At 45.1% G+C, this 20,994-nt stretch overlaps 1 protein-coding gene across 1 annotated transcript; it reads left to right on the top strand.

Moving 5' to 3' along the window:
- Positions 1-523: 523 nt before the first annotated feature.
- On the top strand, positions 524-17,249 carry CA4 (carbonic anhydrase 4; the record flags this gene model as incomplete). The annotated part of the gene is made up of 8 exons (XM_084273241.1): positions 524-581; positions 10,862-10,915; positions 11,661-11,831; positions 14,213-14,370; positions 14,949-15,041; positions 15,310-15,373; positions 15,875-16,038; positions 17,061-17,249. The coding sequence occupies 8 exons, from the start codon at positions 524-526 to the stop codon at positions 17,247-17,249; spliced, it is 951 nt and encodes a 316-aa protein (XP_084129367.1).
- Positions 17,250-20,994: the final 3,745 nt, after the last annotated feature.

Below are 20,994 nucleotides of genomic sequence, written 5' to 3'. Positions count from 1 at the left end.
AGAGAAGTCCCATTTCCCAGCCACACAAACCTGCCCCAGTCCCCAGGAGCTGCCTGGAGGGTGGCAGGGTGGGGATGGGGAAGGAGGGGGTGAGGGAGCTGTTCCTGTGTTTGTTTCATTGGGGTTTTGTGAAACAAAACATTAACCTTAACCCACAGGCTCAGAGTTAATCAGATATCGCAGGGGCTGTCAGCAAAAAGCTGCTGGTAAATAGAAAGTAGTGCTGGAGTAACGGGTTAGTAACAGTGCCCAGTGTCAGTTATTTGCCTGGGGGTGCTTGTTTGGGGCTGGAAAGCCTCATGCCTTTTGCCATTCATTTTGGAGGAATGAATGTGTTCAGGCAAATCAGGACTAGGGCAAATCTGGAGAAATTACAAAGGGGAGGAGTTCACCTCCCTGTCGATGGCTTTCAGGTCTGTCCAGGGCTACTTACTCCAGTATAAAACTGAGAGCAGAAATATGATCACATCCTAAGAAGGCTAATCAATCCCGGTTTCAGCCCTGAGCCTGATTAAAATAGATAATGGAATTGCTGTTCCTTGTCCTGTTTTCTCTGCACATTCTCAAGACAGAGGCAGTAGGTAAGTCCTTGCCTGTTCTTTCTTAACCCCGTGTGCCAAGGTTACTTTTCTTTATTATTTGTTTCAGAGTGTCAGTGCATACAGCACAGGCTCTTTAACTCTTTTGTATAGGGAATGGAGAATGTTTTATCTATGTCTCTTGTGGTAAAATATCCAGTAGAGACTTTTCTCATGAGTGGGCAAGTGGGGTGGGTTTTTTTTCCCCTTTCACCTTTAGAGATTCTAGTTGCTTTCCTTCTCCAGGAGAAATCACAGAGGTTTGACCTGATCTCTACAGCTAGTCACATATATGTAAATATTAGGAAAAAATCCAACAGTAATTCTCTATCTGTAAACTTCTTAATACTTTAGATAGCTTGTTTTAGTTTCCTCCCCATATCGCTTTGCCATTTGTGATATAAGATGAAATCCTTACTGTTCCCTGCTGAGAAGGAAAGAACAATATGCCTTTGCTGCATCAGCCCAGCAGATCCATCTATTTTTGCACTCCCTGCACATAGGTACAGCCTGCACTTTGGATGACTAGATTAAATGGCCATCTATAATTAGTATTGAAAAATGCAGATGGTGTTTTTATGCTCCTGTTAGATCAGCAATGCTATAACGTGGGATAAATCACCTCTCCTATGTAAATACCAGCACAGCCTCGAAATTAAAGGCAAACACCACAGTTCTTGATAGCAATGAAGGGTCTTTTGTTTGCACTGACATGGACTAGGACTGCCTTAAGGACAGAAAAGAGAAGCAGCATTATCAGAGGTATCGGGGGAAGCGCTGCACCCAGCGCCTGTTAAAGGGATGTGGTTTTAAAGCACATCAAGGTTCAGTTGCCACATTTAAAGTAACAGAGGTCTGAGATGCTCAGAAAGTCCTTTGAGGAGCACAGCCTGAGAGCAGGGGAACTGGGAGGGGATTCCCCACGCTTTATTTCTCTGTCTTCACTAATTCCCCATATCCCTGACTCAGTTGCCTTTCCCAGATTCTTACCTGACAGCTCAAACACCTTCCCTCTTCTTTAGCCCCTATTTTGTAAGCATCGTGTCTCCGGAGGCTTCCCACGTGTGGGACAGGTAAACAGAAACATAAAGAACCTTTGCTCTTCCAAAGTCTACAGCTATTGTTTGCTTGATATTGATTGCTGGCTGATTAACACTTTGCTAAATTTACTGCTCCATTAAACGATTTATGACAGGTTCTTGAGAGGCTGTTTAGAAAACCCTTACACGATTTATTAGGTTAGTGTTAGTAATTAGTGGTTTAGCAGTTAGAGGTAAGATAGGGAACACATATAATAAATTTTTGTTGCTTTTCCCCCCCACCCCCCAACCATAATTATTTCCACTTTCTTCCCTGAGTGCAGAGGCAAACTACAGAGTCATTAATACACAGAAACCTGCTTTTCCCCCACCTCCTTTTCCAACCCTTTTCCTGAGGTAGGAGCTCATTATGACAAGTTAAAGCCTAAATGGTTTAAGTCAGCTTTTGGGCATCAGCCTAGATGATCTTCTTGTTATATTTGGAATGTTTTTTTTCGGTTTGTTTGTTTGTTGGGTTTTTTTATATTAAGCATTTCCTTTCTATCTGACCACTTGTCAGAACTAGCTTGGGTGTCACCCACTTACCAGCTCCTTCAGAATACCTCCACCAGTGCTGTATTTGTAATGTGGGCAGCCTCATAGCTCATCACACTTAAATAGTCGATATGACTGCTCGTTAATATTTCAAACCACTTTCAGCCTTGTCCTGTCCCAGTGTCATGGGACTTATGCTGTAGGTTTATTTGGAGTAGTCCTTGCAGGGCTTCAGAAAGAAGCAAGCTTCCTTATCCCCCTTCTACAAAAGGGAAACTGAGGCATGTTGGTTCAACCAGCCCCAGCAAGAGGAAAATATCTAGTTTGAATGTCTGCCCAGCATCTCACCCACTGGCCTCTGTGGATCTCGGGTAGCAGATTCCATCACCAGCAGCATGGATGCACTTCAGAAGACTTCCCTGGTTCATCTGAGACATCACTGACCCTCTGGTGCTGCTGCTAGGCAGAATTGGGGCAAATGAGTGGTAGGCTCAGTCCAGTGCCACCCAGGGAACAACAGCCGTGGAGGACAGCAGTGTATGTGCACCTAGAAGCTTTGCAGGGGGGTTACAGCTAGCTCCAAGTACAAATGGAAACCACCTTTCCTAAAGAGGAATGGAACAAACCCCAGCACATTTTACCCTTTTCTTTACCACAGCCCAGGACTCAGCCACAAGAAGACATTGTCCCACAGCCCACCTCCAAAGACTGATCCAGGGCTTGATTCCTCTGGTTTTCTGTATTTCTACTTGTAGCTTTCACAAACATCCCGTTTACGTACCTGTGCTGGCACTGCTGGTCTCAGCATTAATTCTCTGCCTGATGTTTCCTCGGGGCCACTCGAATACAATGCACAGTATACCTGCTATCCCTGTAGGGAGATGCTTTAACCTCTTCCATTTCCACTTCTAATGGCAGACTGCACACATAATTATATATGTATTTCAAATCCATGCTAAGGCTGGCAGTACTGGGATGCTGGTTCAGTTTGATATGCTTTGGGTGAAAAGTTGCATGTTCAGTTGTTTGAGAAAGAGGAGCAATAGCTGTCATACCTGGGAACAGCAGTAAGCCCTAGCTGCTTCAGGCAGCAGTCCATAGGTGCTTTGGGAGGTATGGATGGCCTGAATTTCCATCTCTCCACCCACCTAATCCAACGCATGATTAAGCATGATTGACCAGCTATCACTGACATTATCTCGAAGTAGTTTCCTGGACTACCTGAGTGCAGGCAGACATTTGATCTCAAGTTATGATCCTTACATTGCTTCAGGCTTCCTTCTCTTTCTTCCTTGTAATCCTTCAAGGAAGATAAAACAGATTCAGAGGCTTATCTGAGCCTTCATACCATCACCTGTACAAATCAGTGTCTGCCATCACCATCAGACCCATGGCACACAGGATCAAACAGGGACTTGCATTTGTCAAGTTGCTGAGTGCACCCTGGGGAAGAGACCCCCCAATACTGCTCCGTGCTCCCCCACCAGAGCCACATCGGCAGCACAAGTGGCCATCAGGCAGCGGAGACTTCTCCAGCTTTATCACTGTCCTGAAGCAGCAGCAGCAGCACTCGGTACTTTGTGTCTTTGAAATGCTGAGATTGTTTAACTAACGAACTTTCCCGTTAATCATGGACCCTGCTATTAAATATTAGGAAGTGCTTTCTGTAAGAGGGACTGTCACGGTTCAGCCACGGTCATATTCACTTACAGCTGGAGGGGTCTGGGAGCTGAGAGAAGAATGGACATGGGCTGCTTGACCAGGATACCTGAAGATGCAAATCCTGTAATCCTAGAGTACACTTATTCCCCTCCACATTTTATGATGAAGGCACAAAGTGGTGAGGCATTGTAATAATTGCCTTCCTGCTCTCTCTTTGCCACTAACACCCGGCAGAAGATAGAAAAGTCCTTGTGCCAGGGCAGCAGATGAGCCAGAGAGCAGCTCTTCAGTTAATCACTCACCTTGGGGCAGGGAACCAAGCCCAGCAGGCAGAGAAACTGCATTGGGTGTTCCTTCAAGATTCCTAAAGGCAGCTACAAGTCAGTGTTAGAGCCATGTAGCAAATAAACTTTGAAATGTTTTAACTTCCCACGTGTCTGTGGCCTGCAGACACACACGCGTTGCACACACGGGTAAACACGTGTGTCACAGGAATGAGCTGGGTCTCTTCACATCAGTCCATGTGTGAAGCTAGTTAAGAACCTGTGCTCTGCAGAGGCACTTCACAGTGAGCATCATTGCCCTGCAGATCCTGACTTCCTCTTCAGGACTGACATGTGTAAGTGCTGTGAGGTTACCTCTGCTCTCTCTATCACATATGAATCCAACGACCACCCCACATACGACTCTGACCCTCCACAGAGCAGCTGCACACAGCACACAGTGATGGCTGCCCCGTGTCACAGGGGAGATGAGTCCTGCTTTGCTTGATCTGCGCTGCGCCGAAGGTGACATACATCTGCGTGGTGCCTCCATAGATGTCAGGGGCTCTTGAGCAGGCAGGATTTTTAAACTCAGCTGATGCATCCAAGGGCACCCCAGCTCCAAGTCCACAAATCACTGTTCACTAACTCGCAGCCTGTTTCCGGTGACACACACCGAGCCGGCAATTCTCCATGCAGTGGACCCAAACACGTTAGTAACGGTCCGTTGAAGGACCGGCCAGGACAACGTGGGTACACTACATTGTCATCAGTTTGTATTAACTCACTGTTTAGTTGACCTCATGCAGACCTGCAGTGCACAGCATCACCTTGTCCTTCTCCAGCATCCAAGCCAGCGAGCTTTGAAGTGCTTTTCAGCTCCGGGGGAAGGAAGGGAGCTCGGTAGAAGCCATACGTAAGAGCCGTACGCAGGTGACAAGTGACATTATTTCAGCTTAAGAATTACTCTCCTTTGTCCTATAGCAAACAGCATCAGCATAAAACCTGCAATGTCCCTTAGATGCTGCAAGTTGTGCCCTGTGACACTTCAGAAACACAGAGCCACGGTTTCTCCCAGCCCTGAGGTCCAGCTCCTCAGCAAGGGACGAATAGGTTTTTTCCCCTCTTTGTGGCATTGCAGCAGATGCTAACGGCCTGTTAGTGGATTTTTAGCCATGCTTCTAGCCTTAGGATCAGCCATCATAAACCCAGCACAAAAGACTATGAAAGGACAGTAAATCCACAAAGTAATTTCTTTGAATTCATTTTTTTAAACACCAAAACCAAAACAAACCAAACCAAAACATAAGGATTTCTGAATTTTACAAGCCGCTGCCTCTGTTGTAAAGCCAGCAAAGAAAAAACACCTCAGAGAAGCAAATCACCTTAGCCCTGGATACTCTTCTCTCTGTTGTTGTTGGAGACCAGCTTCCTCCCTTGATACAGCAAATTTATGAGGACACGTGTATGACAGAGGCTACAGCACTATCACGGGTCAGGGCTGAAAGCATTTTCCTCCTCCTCTGACATGAAGGAAGTTGTTTGCAAGTGTTTATTTGGGATACCTATCAGTTCCCTTGGATTTCTCCTGTAGTTGGTCAGTGTTAGAGCTGAAGAACTCACCAAGCACATGAGTGACAGACGCATGTGCAGATTATAAACACCAGGCTCAAATCAGATGTGGTTACTTGCAATGCTTCTCTACTACAGGAAAGTTAAAGTTTTAAGGTTAACTCCCTGTAACGGGCTGGAAGGCACAAACATCCAGATGTGCATCATTAGGAAAAACAAAATTTCCAGGTAAAAGTTATTGGAAGAGAAACGAATGGTCACAGACACTGGGTTTCGCATGGTTAAAGATGCACAAATCTAGAAGGGAATGTTTGGAGCTGATTTTGCCTGTCAAAGTGGTTGATCAGGACTTCCTGAGGATGTGTAATACTTGAAAAAAAAAAGTATAAATAGATATATGATCAGTTTGTGTTCAGGAATCTCATTAATTAGAAAGGCAGACTTCAATTCCAATTGCTCTGAAGTCGCGTGGTCCTTTGTGCTGAAGATAAGGAGTTTCACAAAGAGAGCTAAGAATAGACAACACAACATAAACCAAAGCTAAAAATACCCCTGCACCATTTTCATGGAAACAGCCAGCCCCCCCTCTGCTGCAAAGCTGGCAGCTATGTCGGATTTAGGGATGGGTTTGGATCCGGTGGGCAACAGAGCGGTAAAGGACTGTGACACTCCGGGCAGGAAGGGCTCTTGGGAAGGCAGTGGTGCGGAGGGAGCTCTGTCAGCTGTGTGTCTCACAGAGGACAGGGCTGGAAGGAGGTGACAAGAGATCTAAAGGGACAAAAGAGTCAGTCAGGGAAAGATTTTAACTAAAGAGGATATTCCTGCAGTCTGGGGACTTCAGGCTGTTGAGCAGCATAAAGGTCGTTCACACTTCAGGAGAGTAAATGTCGTTAGTAAATATGGCTAACGACCTACACAGAAAATGAGTAGATTTCCAACCACTTCATGCTGAAGGACAAAACCTGTTATAACAACTGTTTTGGGTGGATGGGTAAATTAGGAGGGCGATTATCAGTTAGCCCAAGCACTGCCTGTCTCACCGCACCGAGTCGGAGGAGCCTCAGGCTTCCAAACAGGTCCAAGTAGGGCAGTAAGCAGGGAATGGAGCAGGACAAAGCAGATTTGGGATGGTTTTATGGAATTCAAGCAATCTGACCATGATCCAAAGAGCTTAAGGGTCCTTTCCTAGATCACACAATAGCGCATTGGCAAGCTGCAGAGGCCCTGGCCTGCAGCCAGCAGCACTGTCCTCCCTCCAGCTGCGTAAGTCAACAGATGAGCGAGCTCGCGGCCGAAGGAATTTTTTTCCTCAAGTTTCCAAGGTAGGCTTGATAGCTAAAACAATTGAAAACATTTACAATAAAATGAAAACAATACGTAATTGTATTGTTTTCCAGCTCTTCTGGTGCCAAGAAGCAGCTTTGGTCAGGAAACCAGTTGTAAATTTGACAAGGAAGAAACAGAGATAAGTAGGCCTGCTTTCTTGCCAAGAGAGACTCCCTAAATTTAACTGCCGAACTTTGTGAAGGAAGAAGAGGCCTTCAGCCCAGTTTGGCCCTACTCTAAACAAAAACCCAGTAAAGTCAAGGTGACTCCTATGATCTGGTGCATTGCTATGGAAATCAAGCATCCATAATGCAGTGTAAGAGCCATGTATGGTTGATAACAGGAATTCCAGGTCCAGGTGGCTATGTACGTGTACATAGAAGGATATTACTTCCAATGGTGAGAGCAATGGCAATGTCTCTATTTAATGCCAATCAGGCAAGGAGATTTTGGAAACCCTGGGTAGTATCTGATATTGTCCTGAGCGAGTGCGGATGCTCATGGCTTCGCTCACTTGCACCAGCAAGGTGTGGAAGTGAGCTATGAAAGCCTCAAGGGCAGCTCATATGACAGCAGTAGTTTCAGCTACTCTGCTGCAGAAACCAGGGAAAAATCCCAAACCAACCCCCTGCCTCCATGAGAGGGATACCTGATGCGTACTGAGTCCCATAGGAAAGGGGCTTCAGAGACAGAGAGACAAAAGGCTCTGAAGTGGAAATGGTGGAAAGGTGAAGGGCACATTGTCATGGATGGGACAAAGGATAGATGAAGCAAGAACAGGAATTACAGATTATGAAGGAACTGTTTGAATGCAGGGAGGGAAAAGGATTGTTTAGGGTGGTCCAGTGATATTTCTAGGAGTGATGGGATGCAGATAAGCAAGTGGAAAATGTAAGCTATTAAACAGGAAACATTTCCTGACAGTGGAGGCTAATAGACTGTGGAAAAGTCTCCTAAGGGAAGTGGCAGGAGCCGCTCAGACAATTAAAACTAGACTAGACAACATACCTTAGAGCATAATCGTGCCTAAGACCAAAGACGACTGACTGGATGTGACACGTATCTTTCCTTCTTGCTTCAGAAATAAAGCCACAAAGCCCAGGGGGAAGAAAGGACCATTGTAAAAGCAACGTCCCTGTATGTAGGGAAGAATCACACCTGACTGAAAACAAATCCCAAAGCAAATTTTCCTTGTAAGACAGGGTATGGTGATTTATTTCCTCCTGAGCAGTATCTACCAAAAGCTCCTGTTCTCTAACACTAAGTTGCCTCCAATGAAAAAAGAAACCCATTAAAAAAAAAATCTCTAATTCACAATAAACATTAATTCATTGTTTGCTCAGGCATTCTGCAGTGTTTAGTTAGCTCATTGTTTTAGGTTTAACAGCTTTAGGACCTTTTTCTTATGAACTGCTGAATCTATATCCTGGTTCTACTTCACTGATACCATCCCACTTTCTTAACTGCAGCTGCGATAAGCGCTCGATAGAAAAACTCTCATTCTTTGTTAGGTCATAGCAGGAGTTTTGCAGAAAGGAGATGCTAAGGATTTGGCGTATGTTGCATTTGACAGAAGAATGCCCACGGGGCTGGGTGGGAGGCAGCAGGAGCCACCTGAGGGCTGGAAATATTACTTTTTTTTTAATATTTAATTTTTAAAATGTTTCTTGTCATCTTGATGTGCACACTCAGGTGCTGGTCTAAGATGTGATTGAAACCCACAAGCTTCTTTGAGAGAACCTGCCAAACACCTGTTGGCTGGTAGAGAGCCAGCGGGTGCTTTGTTTGAGAAGGGTTGGCCTCCAGCTTGGCAACCCAAGGCTACATAACCCACTTCCATCACCCTCCTCTGGGACTGAGACACTGTGTCAGGACCCCTGGCAGTATGATTTGGTGACATCCCACTTCCCTGTGTGTTTTCTGGTGGCTGTCCCTGATTTTTGTGGTTCTGTGGTCACGGTCTAAGAGCTCCAGAGCTTTGCACCCAACGAACCATGAACTTGCTGCACTTACTCCCAATTGTGAATCATATTGACCGTGACATTTGATTTGCATTACAGTCATGCTTTGATGTCTCAGTCACGATCACACTCCCATTGTTCAAGGCAATACACAAGCCCAGAACAATAGACCTTGTTCCCAGAATTTATGGTAGGCAGACCTCAACTGCCCTCCATTCCTCACCTGACAACCTTCCTCTCTGGTTTAACTCACATCCCAAAGAATTCCACACCAGATCTCTGCAGGTAACCATCCTCTCATGCTACACAGGTGTGTCCAGGTTATTCCTGTAACAGTTTTTTTTCTCTCCTGGAGGTTTGTGCTTGTATAACTGCAAAGCCAGAGCGATCCCAAGCGCGAGGTGCAGCTGCTATTAGAGGATAAACTGCCCAGTGGGCTAGAGCAGCTGCCAAAAATACCCCTCCAGTCATTCACCCATGCAAACACCAACACATATGAAACATAACAGAGCATGGGAGGATCAGCTTACCTGGTATTTGCTCTGCATTTATTGATTTTAGTATCGATTAAGGCACTTGGTGACATTCTGTGCTCGGCACTGCTGGTTCTGCTGTTTCCCAGCAGAGATGAGAAGTGGCTCAGTGCTGCCTGAGGTCTGGCTGCCATCACGTGTGCTCAGGGCTGAAAAAACCTGAAACAATCGGTTGCAGCATTTTGTGTGTGCTCAGAAGGGTGTCAAAAATTAAAACCTTGTTGAAACCAATTATTTGTTTTGTAATTACAGAATATTAATGGGAAAACAATGTAGAGATGGTCACAGCTCTCACAGTACAGACACAGCAATGCTGTTTGCTTTTCTTCTCAGTATCACTAAGCATTTGCTAAACTCGAAAGCCAGTCACCATTATTTACAGCTTTCAGCATAGATTTCATTTTTATGAACAATGAACTAAACCAGGATCAGTTTTTTCAAGATTATATTAATTGGCAGCAGCTCATCCCCTTCTCCCTTGGTTCTGACAGTTAGCCATGCTTTAAACCAAAGCTCCATTTACAGCTCCTTCTAAACACTTCACAGACACATAGTTTTGTGATAATCTTGCTGTGCATGTAATACAACAACACAGGTGTTAAAAACAGTTATGAGCTTTCCTGAAAAAGTGTTACAAAGGTCACAAATCCTGGCAATTAGCAACCTAATGACAGAGCTCCTCCATAATAATCCCTAAAAATTGATTAGCCATTTGTTAAGCTGTCTATAATTTAATAACCATAGCATTGCATGCAATTTTAAGAGGTTTTGGATTGTTATTGATTAAATAGCCAAAGACAACTAGTCCTGTTTAAATCCAGTTAAACTTTATAACTATCATAAACAGCCACCCAAGCATGCTGTGATAAAAAAAACAGTCCTTACTTTCCTGCCTGGATCCACACATACTTCACTCAGCCTTCTCCCACTGAATTCCATATTGCTTCTGGTGAGGAACAAGTAAGATCAAGGTGTTCTGTTGGAAAATTTTGCAGCCATCTGAAAAATGGGATGTTAACAGGTTAATATTAATATTAAGACCAGGTGACCTCTGGAGAGGACAGAGCTTCCCTCTGCAGTGATTTTAGGCTCACTTCTGAATTACTTCATACTAGAACCCAACCAGACTTGCTGGACACCATGCTCCATAGTTCTTTACAGCTGAAGCACTCACCTTTTCCCAGACATTTTATATTTCAGAAATAAAACATCTTACTCTAAGAAAATTGAGCAGACAAAACTAAGAAGTTGTCAGAATGGTTATCACTCTCTGAGGATCCATTCCACATTTATTTATTGAGGGGACAGTTTATACAGAGCTTTGTTTATCTAATTTCCAATGCCTGCTTTTTCTTTAATCTTTGTTTGGGTTTTTTTTTTCCTCTTTTTCAGTTGGAGGTCACTGGTGCTACCAGTCACAGAAACCTGACCTGTTACAGTGTAAAGGTACAGCTAAAAAATGTGTTCTTCCAATCCCATTAGTGTTTCCCCCCTTCTGTTTTGCAAAGGGCATCTTGGTAGGAATAATTCACACAAAACTCACACAATTTGGCTTTTGATGCTGCATGGTCACATTGTATGTGCTCAACGGGGTACCTAAAGAAGGGTGTTTTGAAGATGCTGGTGTTTGTGCCAACTACTTGCTTTGTTTCAACCAAGGATGACACTATGTGTGCTCCAGAGGTAACTGCCCCAGCAGGTGGGGTGCAAACAGCTATTGAAATTCTTAAGGACAGCTGTGAAAAATCCTAATGGTCTATCTACAGCTGCACCTCGTTTTTCCAGCAGTACTCATGTAGGCAAGCAGGTCCTTTGCTTGTCCCTGGAACTGACTGCAGGGAAGGGCATTTCATTCCCAGCACCACCACTGCTTTTTTGGGGGGGGTTGTTATGATTTCCAAGTTCCTATAGTTCAGCCAATCCCAGCAATAGCTCACTTTCAATTTTACAGCTATTTGCATGTACATAATTTCCTGTTAAGCCTAGAAAACCCCCTTTTGGAAGCATATTAATATTTTTCTTTAAATTACATCCTAAGCAAGTTCCTGTATTAAATTCCAACACCCAAAGACCTTTCCATGAGAGATGTCTCCAATTTCCCAAGTGAGAATATATTGACTGTTGGGTGGCTTGGCTTTCATCAAGGATTTGCAGTCAACAGAAATAAATCACTTTCTTCATCCTTAAACAGGTCCTCGACAGTGGTATCTGGTAGATGCCACCTGCAAAGGAAACAAGCAGTCACCTATCAATATTGTCACCAAAGATGTCATTTATGACAACAGCCTTCAGCCACTGAACTTTGAAGGGTACAATGTGAAGGGGTCTTCAAAGTGGACCATAGAAAATAATGGACATACAGGCAAGTACTGTCACAGATGTCATGGTAGGATTTGTTTGAGTCTTCACTTGGAACCACCCATAGACTTCTCCCATGTCCTGGGCAAGGTGTTAGATGTCACTACCACTGTCTAACAGCAAGGAAGAAAAGATAAGATAGCACCCCTATAGCTCAGAAGCAAAACTTTCTGGAGACCTGAAGCAAGGTTTTCTGGGAATTTTGTGGGAATTATCTACTTTTTGCACTCTGGACACAACTCTTGGGCATCTTAGCAGAAATCATCTCTGTTTATGCATAGGAACAGAGCATGAGATGTCTAGAGAACCTCCAAGTCAGCCAACCACTTCTAGGACTAGGAGGTGGGGGTTGAGGGGAACAGTTTGGGCAGAGGTATATAGTCGATGACGAATGCTCCTGGACCCCTCTTTTCTGGGCTTGCCCTTTCCAACCCTGGCTTCTGCTCAAAGAAGATGCTCAGTGGAGGGCAACACAGCCTGGGAAAGTCATTCCACCAGTGGCTCACAGCGTGGGTGTCTTACCAGTTCTTTAAATGCTGAGCTGAAATCTGCTCTGATTTCCACCCGTTTTCTCTGCACGTGGAAGTCATCTCATGTGAGCTTGTGGATCAGCTACGGACCGATTCGGTAGAGGGTGAATCACCGAACAACAAATCTTTAATGTTCTATTGGCGTTCTGAAAAATCTTCAATTGATGGGTTTATGTTTTACCTGCCAGACCCCTAAAAGGGAAACTTGCAAGTAGCAAGTGTTTTCCTAAGGTAAAATGGGCAGGTAGGAAGGCAGACAGCTCGAGAGACTTTCATGGTCGGTGATTCTAGTCTAAAACATCAGTATTTTGACAGACCATAAGAAAAAGACATGTTTTGACTCCTCACTAGTGTCTGGGTCGATGACTTTCCCATTACAGAATGACATTCTAGAGTCTCCACGTTGCAGCTGCTGCACAGAGAAATATCATTTACACTAAATTTAATATTCATAAGGATTGATCAGCATTCCCATCTTTCCCAGCCACGCAAAAGGATTAGGGCTTCAGGCTGGGCTTTTAAAATTTCTTCCATCTGAGGGCAACCAGTTCCTGTGCTATGAGTACAACGCTGGAACTGTTACTGCTTAAATTATGGTTGCAATTAGAAGCTCTACGTGAGAGCAGACTATCATTATGTTTGATGATGTGCAGATAGTAAAGGTCAGTGTCTCAAAGGTCCCACAATCTAAATAAACAAAGGCAACAAAGAAATGTTACTCATCCATTTGCAGATAAAAAAGCATAGTAGCTAAATGACTCACGCAAGCTTCCAGCTCATTTGGAATTCAGAACAGAAATTAAACCTCTGGGGCTTCCATCCAGGTCAAAACAACCTTTCCTAAGGAAAGAAAAGTGCTGTACTTAATGTAGAGGTCTCAACACGTAAAGTTAAAAAAAAATATATCCCAAATGCCCCCAGCACAGGAAGGGATGCTGATTTACAGCTAGAAAAACATCACCTAAGATGATGTTGGATTGCTGTTAAGAAGAGATCAAGCATCACATTAAATAGATATAATGGATCGGATGCTTAGGCTGAAGCTGCATCGCTGCTCTAAAGCAGAGTATCTTTAAACCCTGCCTAAAGCAAATGTTACAATGCGGACAATAGGAGAGAAAACTGATGTTAAAACCAAAATAAACTGTGGTCGGCTTTAAATTTAAGAATACTTTGATAGAGGCTGTTCTCCTAGACAAGAACCAAAGGAATAGAGGGTCCTCTGAAAGGGATAAATAGCTCTGGCTCCCAGGGTTATCAGTGGCAGTGAATAAATCCCTTTTGTGCAATCAAGGAATGACCGTCCAAAACGATGTGTTCTTCAAAATTCAATTAACAGATGATACTCCAAAGCATCTGTCAACGGATGCCATGGAAATCTGTAGAATCCTTAACCCCAGAGCAGTGCTTGGTCCTTTTCCTCCATTTCACAAAGGGAAACCACTATTACCAAACTTATTTTTACTTATTATTTATTCAACTGAAGGAATGGGTCCCTCGACTCTCCAGCAAGTGGGGTCCAACACAAATCATTCAGGTTCACAGAGCAAATCCTACTTAGAAACGGGAGCAGAAGCTCCAAGTGCTCTGCCATAGAGGGATGCCCAAATGCTGCTGCATGTTACCAGGAAGCAGGCTGTGATTTTTCTCCCTTTCATCCCAAATCAATCGTGGCTAGCATTTTGTAAGAGTCTGGCTTCTGCAGAGTTGAACTTCTGGAACACTTGATATGAAAACCCCCAGCCAGAACTCAAGGGTGAATTTCAGTCTCAGGAGCACACGTCTCAACCTTCATGTACTATTAATGTCTGAGCTGGTTTTATTTTTTAAAGAACAACTTATTTGTTTTCCCCAGTTAAAGTAAAATTAGGCACATCCCCTAAAATTGGAGGTGGAGGTCTGAAAAGAAAATACAAAGCAATCGAATTTCATTACCACTGGGGATCCCAAGGGGTGCAGCAATACCTTCCCGGGTCAGAGCACAGCATCGATGGAGAAAAGCAAGCCATGGAGGTAAGCATGGTTGTGGATTATGGCTTTTACTCAAGGGTTCTGGCTTTAAGATCCTGTTGCACAAAAACTGTTGGCTGGTTCTCCTGTGAAACCCCAATGGTGGTTGGACTTGTTGCTCGTGAACCAGTTTTGCATCACAGGGGGACAGGACAGGCACTGAATCTGGAGTTACACAGCCTTCCAGGAGGAGAGATATTCCAAAATCTATGCAGGTTGATTACACTATCATGCAGTTTATGCAGATTAGATGCTCATTTCTGGGCCTGCAACCATGAACCAACCTGTGCAATGGGAGAAATTATTCTCTTGGAGGCAAGACAAGTCACCAGTGCTGATGCACATGGGTTGGCAGTGGGAAACTACCCCCCCACACCCCAAACCATGACATAAAAATCTGCCTGTTCCACTGCACAGGCTGAGGGCTGCAGCAGCCCACGGAGCACTTCACCTTCCAGGGGGAGGTCAGGGCCCTGGAGACATCCATCTGTCCCATACGGGCAGAGAAGCATCCGGGCTGCACTGACAGCCAGCTGCAGAGGACAAGGAATGAATAATGGGCCTTGGCATTTGTGTTGCAGCTTCATGTTGTCCACATAAGGGAAGACTTTGCGGATATAACACAAGCGAAGAAAGCCGCGGACGGCGTGGCTGTGTTAGCGTTCTTCATAAAGGTATGTAGCCAGATTTTTAACTGCCCATGCCAGACCCAGCAACAATTGGGCTGAGTGAGTGATTGCCACTGGTACATCAGTCCCAGGTCTACACCTCCCTCTCTTCTACAGGCATTCGGTGCTAGCACGTAGTTCCTCCATCCTTTTCTGCATCCTGCTCGCTGTTACCTTTTAGCCTCTTCTTTCTTCTCTGGTTTCTTCTCAGTCATTTTAAAGCAGCCAGTTCTGGAGAAATGCACAGATCAGAATAAAATTATTTCCATTTCAGGTTGAAGAAGAAAATAAAAACTATGCAAGTCTAATAAATGAATTCGACAATATTAAATACAAAGGTAAGACACTTGTGTCAGTCGAAATGCAACATAGATTTACCTTGAGCACATAGACAAGGAGGTAGTTCCCAGTCAAATCCTGCTCTAATGATGGTAGAGATTGTTACTTGAAAGCCAAAGCCAAAAGGTAAAGGGTAGTTTGCCAAGTGCTCAGAGCATCACAGGTGGGAGAAAATCACAGAATCACAAGGATGGAAAAGACCTCTTAGGTCATCAAGTCCAACCCTACAAGAAGAACCCCCCAGATGCCAGCGCATCTTCTGTGGGAGGAAGCAGAGGACATGAAAACATGAGGGGTGTGCGGCATCCCTGCCGCTCCCTGGGATGCGGCCGCTCCCAGGCAGGGACCGCACAAGCATCGCTGCATGGCTGCCCGGGGTGGCTGGGATGCGCGGGCAGGGATGAGGCTGTAGGCAGCCGCGTTTGAAGAGGAGACTGAAGGATACCCATGGGCACGCGTGTTGCAGGCACATGTGTTACAGGTGATGTTCCTCTGTCTAGGGCAAACAGTACAGATGGACCCTTTGCCACTGAGTGCTCTGCTCCCACCTGAGGAAGACCTTGGAAAATACTATCGGTACGAGGGCTCCCTCACCACCCCTGACTGCCACGAGGGCGTCATCTGGACAGTATTTGAGAAGCCAGTTGAACTCAGCTTCTCCCAAGTGAGTGGCAGGGGGGCAGCCTGGAAGCTTTGCTTTGGTTAGCTTGACCTTTGGCTGCCCAGTGCAGCCGTGTTGGCCGTTCCACCGCTTCGCTTCGCCCCCGTGACGCACACGCTTGCTTGGCAATAGCCTAAACCCTGGGGTCAGCTTTCTGACCTGATCAAATCACTTCTGAAACATGGCAGGAAAGGGGAAGGAAGGGGAAATGACAATGCAAGAAGAAAGCCCACGCACACACAAACACACAGGTAACTCCCGGCTCAATGCTTTGCCAGTAGCATTTCCCCTGCTGCCAGCTGCTTACCCCCAGATTTCACTGCTTTTCTCCTCCTGTCATAAGCATCAGCAAGCCCAAACACACCACCCCAGACCCCAAACTTTGAGTCTACCAGCATCAGCTTTAAGCAACCCGGTTTTGACTTGAGGAGGGGAACAGGAGACTGAATCATGACTGCCTTGAGTGCATGATTAAAACCAGTCCAGACATCCCAGAGCAGGTCTCAGCAGTACTGCTACCCAGCACATCCTGGCCGGGTACCAGCCTGGCTGCTGCTCCTTACCTGCAACATACCCTTAGCCACCTCGGTCACGGGGCAGCACTTAAGCCGGCATGGCACAGTGCCCAAGAGCCAGCATCTGCCTGCTCCAGGCCAGCATCATGCTGCAGGCAGTGAGGAAGTTGCAGCAAAGTCCTCTTTGTGTCACTGTGACGTGATGGGTAAGGACAGCACGGTGTGCGTCAAGAGGCACTGCTGTAACCAGGTCCTTGAGCTGGACAAAACATTTGGCTCACATAGAAAGGAAGTCCCCGTGATTTCCAAGGCCAAAAGAAGTCATCTGCTGGTGACCTCTGGCAGTGGCCTCCATCACATTGTTTCCTGCAGGGTTTAATGCATCCATGCAGTAGGAAACAATGCCACAGAGTCAGGCACTGCAGATTGGGGATATCACAATTCCCAGTATTCCAAGGAAAAATGACTTAATGGTCTAATTTCATTTTTTTTTTCCTTCTCTGTCTGCAGATTATGCAGTTTTTGACCATCCACTTTGATGGGAAGAACTCAACTTCCATGGCTGAAAATTTCCGGCCCGTTCAGTTTCTGAACGAGCGAAAGGTGTACTGGTCCAGTGCCAGCAGCCTCCTGCCTACTGCTAAGGCGTTAACGCTGGTCCTGATGCTTACATACATCCTGAGTTCTCTTTCCCAGTGAACACTTCTCACCTCAGTCAGGGTTCTGGGCTTTTTGGAGGGTTTTTTTTTTTTTATTGTTGTTGTTACTCTTCTTGGTTCTTTGCATCAAGTAGCCTCTCTAACTACCAACTCATGAATCCTATCTCAATACAGAATTTAACCTTGTCCTCCTCCAGACACTGACCAAGGACTTCTGTTGCTACTCTTATATAAAAATGAAGCCTATTGCACTAAGTCACGAGAATTCAAAGGGACTGTAAGATAGAGCTACAAAGATTCCAATTTAAATCAATAAATAAAACATTAGGACAGATTACCTGTGCGCCTGTAGTTTTAACACAACACTGGAAGGACACCCTACAAGCTCCACAGAGGACTTTTTCAAGAGGAATACTGTTCTTAAGTGCCCACGAAGGGGTTGGTCTGGAGCACGTTTACATTCACCACTGCAAATCAGGAATATGTCATGTCGTCCCTGCACTGTCCTGCCTGAGGGGACAATCAGAGCGAAGGGAAAACGCTGACACACGATCGAGCAATGGCTGGGTCACCCCAGATACAGGACGAGTTTCATCTGCACTAACACAGTTTCCCCCCTTCTCCCTTCTGTGTATCTCAAGTCAATGTTTAGATGAGGATATCAGAGTCCTCTCACCTCATCTCTTGAGCCTGGATTTGGGGTTTCTCGATTAAGCCGACCCATTCAGCGCAGTGCAGCATCCTTCTCTGGGATGGCCAGGGACAGCTGGATGTGCTAGAAAGAAAAAGGGGAGCTCAACCATGTGTACTGATGCTCATCCATGGAGATTCCCTCTCTTTGGAGAGCTCCATGTGGAGCATGAGCTTTTGATAATCCTTTACAGTTTTCATTTGCCTAATGAAATGGGACAGCTCTTCCCAGTCACATATTTTAGGAGGTTTTAAATTTCAGTTGAAACCTTTCAGTGTGAATAGTTCCTTTTTTAAATTAACAACATACCTGCACCATCCCCCTTGGGTTAAGATTCGCAGCTTTCCTAAGAAGGTTGTGATTTGAACTGATTTCTTCAGATCTTACCCCATTACTCACAGAAAAGCTCAACACAGGGGGAAACGTGTTGGATGAATCCTTTCCTTGATCCATCTCTCTCTCTGAACACAGACACAACAGGTTTCTTTGGCTAATGCCATGCAACATGTTACAGCTTCTTTTAGAGTTTTAGATTTTGGCCACACAGAAATAGCATCTCAGAGCAGCAAATTAGTATTGCATCTTCACAGACTTCTTTGGGGTGATGTTTGCACATGCTCTGGCTCCAGCTGTGTTCAGGAAAACCACAGCAGTGACACTGCCCACAGCTCACCAAAGGAGAAGAAGCAGGGGTGGGGGAATTATTTTCCTATTTAACAATCAATAGTATAAGCTTAAACCACCCCCCCCAAAACTCATGGGAAAGCAAATCCACTTTCTTCAGTTTAGAGGAATGATTAAGACTTTAACTGTATTTTTAGCTAAATGAAAAACTTTTGAGATGCAAACACAAACAAAGGATTAAAGTTGAACAGAGACCTATATTTTCCTTGTCTTGAGTTTTTATTGCTCTCAACCTTGCTGAAGGAATCCACACAACACTCACTCATTTCCCCCCTGTTTTCTTCCCAGTGTTTAGTGTTGGGTTTGTGGTTTTGGGTGAGGAGGAGGGGAAGGAAAGGTACCGACATGGGCTAGACAGCTGCTTCCCTACCCATCTGCTGAACCTCTGTGTTAGCTGTGTCCCTGACAACCCTCAGCATCCCACAAGAGGAGAACATGTTAGGTAATTAAGAGGAATGATGCTTTGTTTTCAAGATGCAATAAACAGAATTGTTGCATACAAAAGTCCCATGGGTCTGGGAGCTCCTGTTGTAGAGCCCAGCGATGTGAACACTCCTCAGGATGCCTCCACTGCCAAGAAAGCTCCCTGCATCTTCTGGGACTACACATAAGAACTCACCATCCAGATTATTTGTTAAATTCATGAAGCAATTCTCATTTCATAGGCAGCTCTCTTAGGGATGGTCAGCAGATACTATGGCAGGTGGGGGTTAGTGTAATGCACCGCCAGTGATTCACGGTGCAATCTTTCACCAGGCTGTGCCTCAGTTTACCATGCAGATAGAGAGGAACATCTACAGTGATGAGTTCAACAAGGCAGGCTCTTACTTACTATGAACTCTATTAAAACTCAACTACAAGCAAGAAACAAAGCAACCTGCTGAAAAGATGGTTATCCCTCTGTAAGCAGAGGCCTGAATAAAATCTGAATAGTCAAATATTGATCATTTTCGCTGAGTGAACCCGAATTTGAGGAAACTCAATGAGGAAAAGGGACATGCTACAGGCTGCATCTGCAAGTGGTCTGATTCACCTTGTTCCTTGTCAGAGGTCCCTCTGCAGCCTGGCAGACACGTTCTGTTCTGGTTCAGGATGTGGCACTTACAGGACCAGTGTTAGTGTGATCAATCAATGCGCGTCTCCAGCAAAAGCCATTCCATTTAAAACCCAGTGAGAGACAGGAAGGCTTCAAATGGGACATTTGGTTTTCTCTTGCAGAGGCAGCTATGGAAAAGTAATTTGCTGTTCCCTGGGCAGCTTCAGGCACCCGTTTTCAAGACTTTTTGTCTGCATTTGGCATGAAGCTTCTTACATCGCGAAGACGCTACGTAAGGACGGGAACTCCTGAAGAACTAACGGCCGAGCTGTGACAACACAGGAAAGGGCGGGGGAAGGAACAGGGGTGTTTAGAAAGAGCCAGAAAGAACAGTGTTTTCCCACGTACAGCAAAGCAAATGCAGAACTCAGCTGATACGTTTCACATCTGTTGGAGCCAGAGTTGAGCTTCTGCAACTGAAAACTGGAGCACGGCAGAAAATGAAGCGGCACCAGATCATCAGAGATGGATGATCAGGGTTTAAAACCGAAGAGACACACAGGTCTGAGTGATGTCAGAGATCAAGCAGTGTTTGGATTGCAGGAGCTCCAACATATGAGCTGTGTTGAGAGATGCAAAGACCAAAACATTCTGGAAGTTTATCTAAATTCGGATAATTCCTAAAAACACACCAAGCTGAGGTGATGTGGTGCCATACAACACATCCAAACAGCAATTGTTTCCCAGTTTTGGATCAGTCTTTAGTTTGAGCAAGAGGCCAAGGAGCAGCTCTGCCTTATGGACACTGGCCCAGCTTCACCCTTATCACCATCATCTGACAACCGGCGGGGAGCGGGGGGACCACAGGAGGGGCAGCCAGACACAAAAATTCCTGATACAATATGTTTTGAGAAAAACATTTCTCAGGAAGCAGAAAGAGACAAGGAAACCTCACCATTACTCACAAGAAATATATTTACATTATCCACAAAGAATCTGAACAAACTTACCAGCCTCATTGTACGCTCAGCTCCTCCTGCTGACACACACGAGCTCAAAAACACCCTTTGCTTCTGTGAGGAATCAATCTGGGGAGAAAAGGGTACAGCTTTTGTTTTTCTTTCCTTGGAGAAAATGATAGAACTTGTTGCTTTTTCCTTTCCTCCCTTGCCCATCCAGAAGTGGGTTTTTCAGAGCGAAGGCTGCAGTTGATGGCAGAGCCAGCGGCCTTCCTGGTAACCAAGAGTCAGAGAGCAAATCCATCCACCTCTAGTCAAAAAAAATAAGACACAGAGAATCCTATCCAGCTTCCCAGGCTGGTTTTGAAGTCTAATAAATGTGTTCGACCAGGTGTAACATCACCCACCTCTGATC

The sequence above is a fragment of the Gallinula chloropus genome, assembly GCF_964237585.1.
Source record: "Gallinula chloropus genome assembly, chromosome: 19".
Lineage (NCBI taxonomy): Eukaryota > Metazoa > Chordata > Aves > Gruiformes > Rallidae > Gallinula > Gallinula chloropus.
The sequence above is the reverse complement of the archived record's forward strand: the minus strand, read 5'-3'. Positions and strand labels throughout refer to the sequence as shown.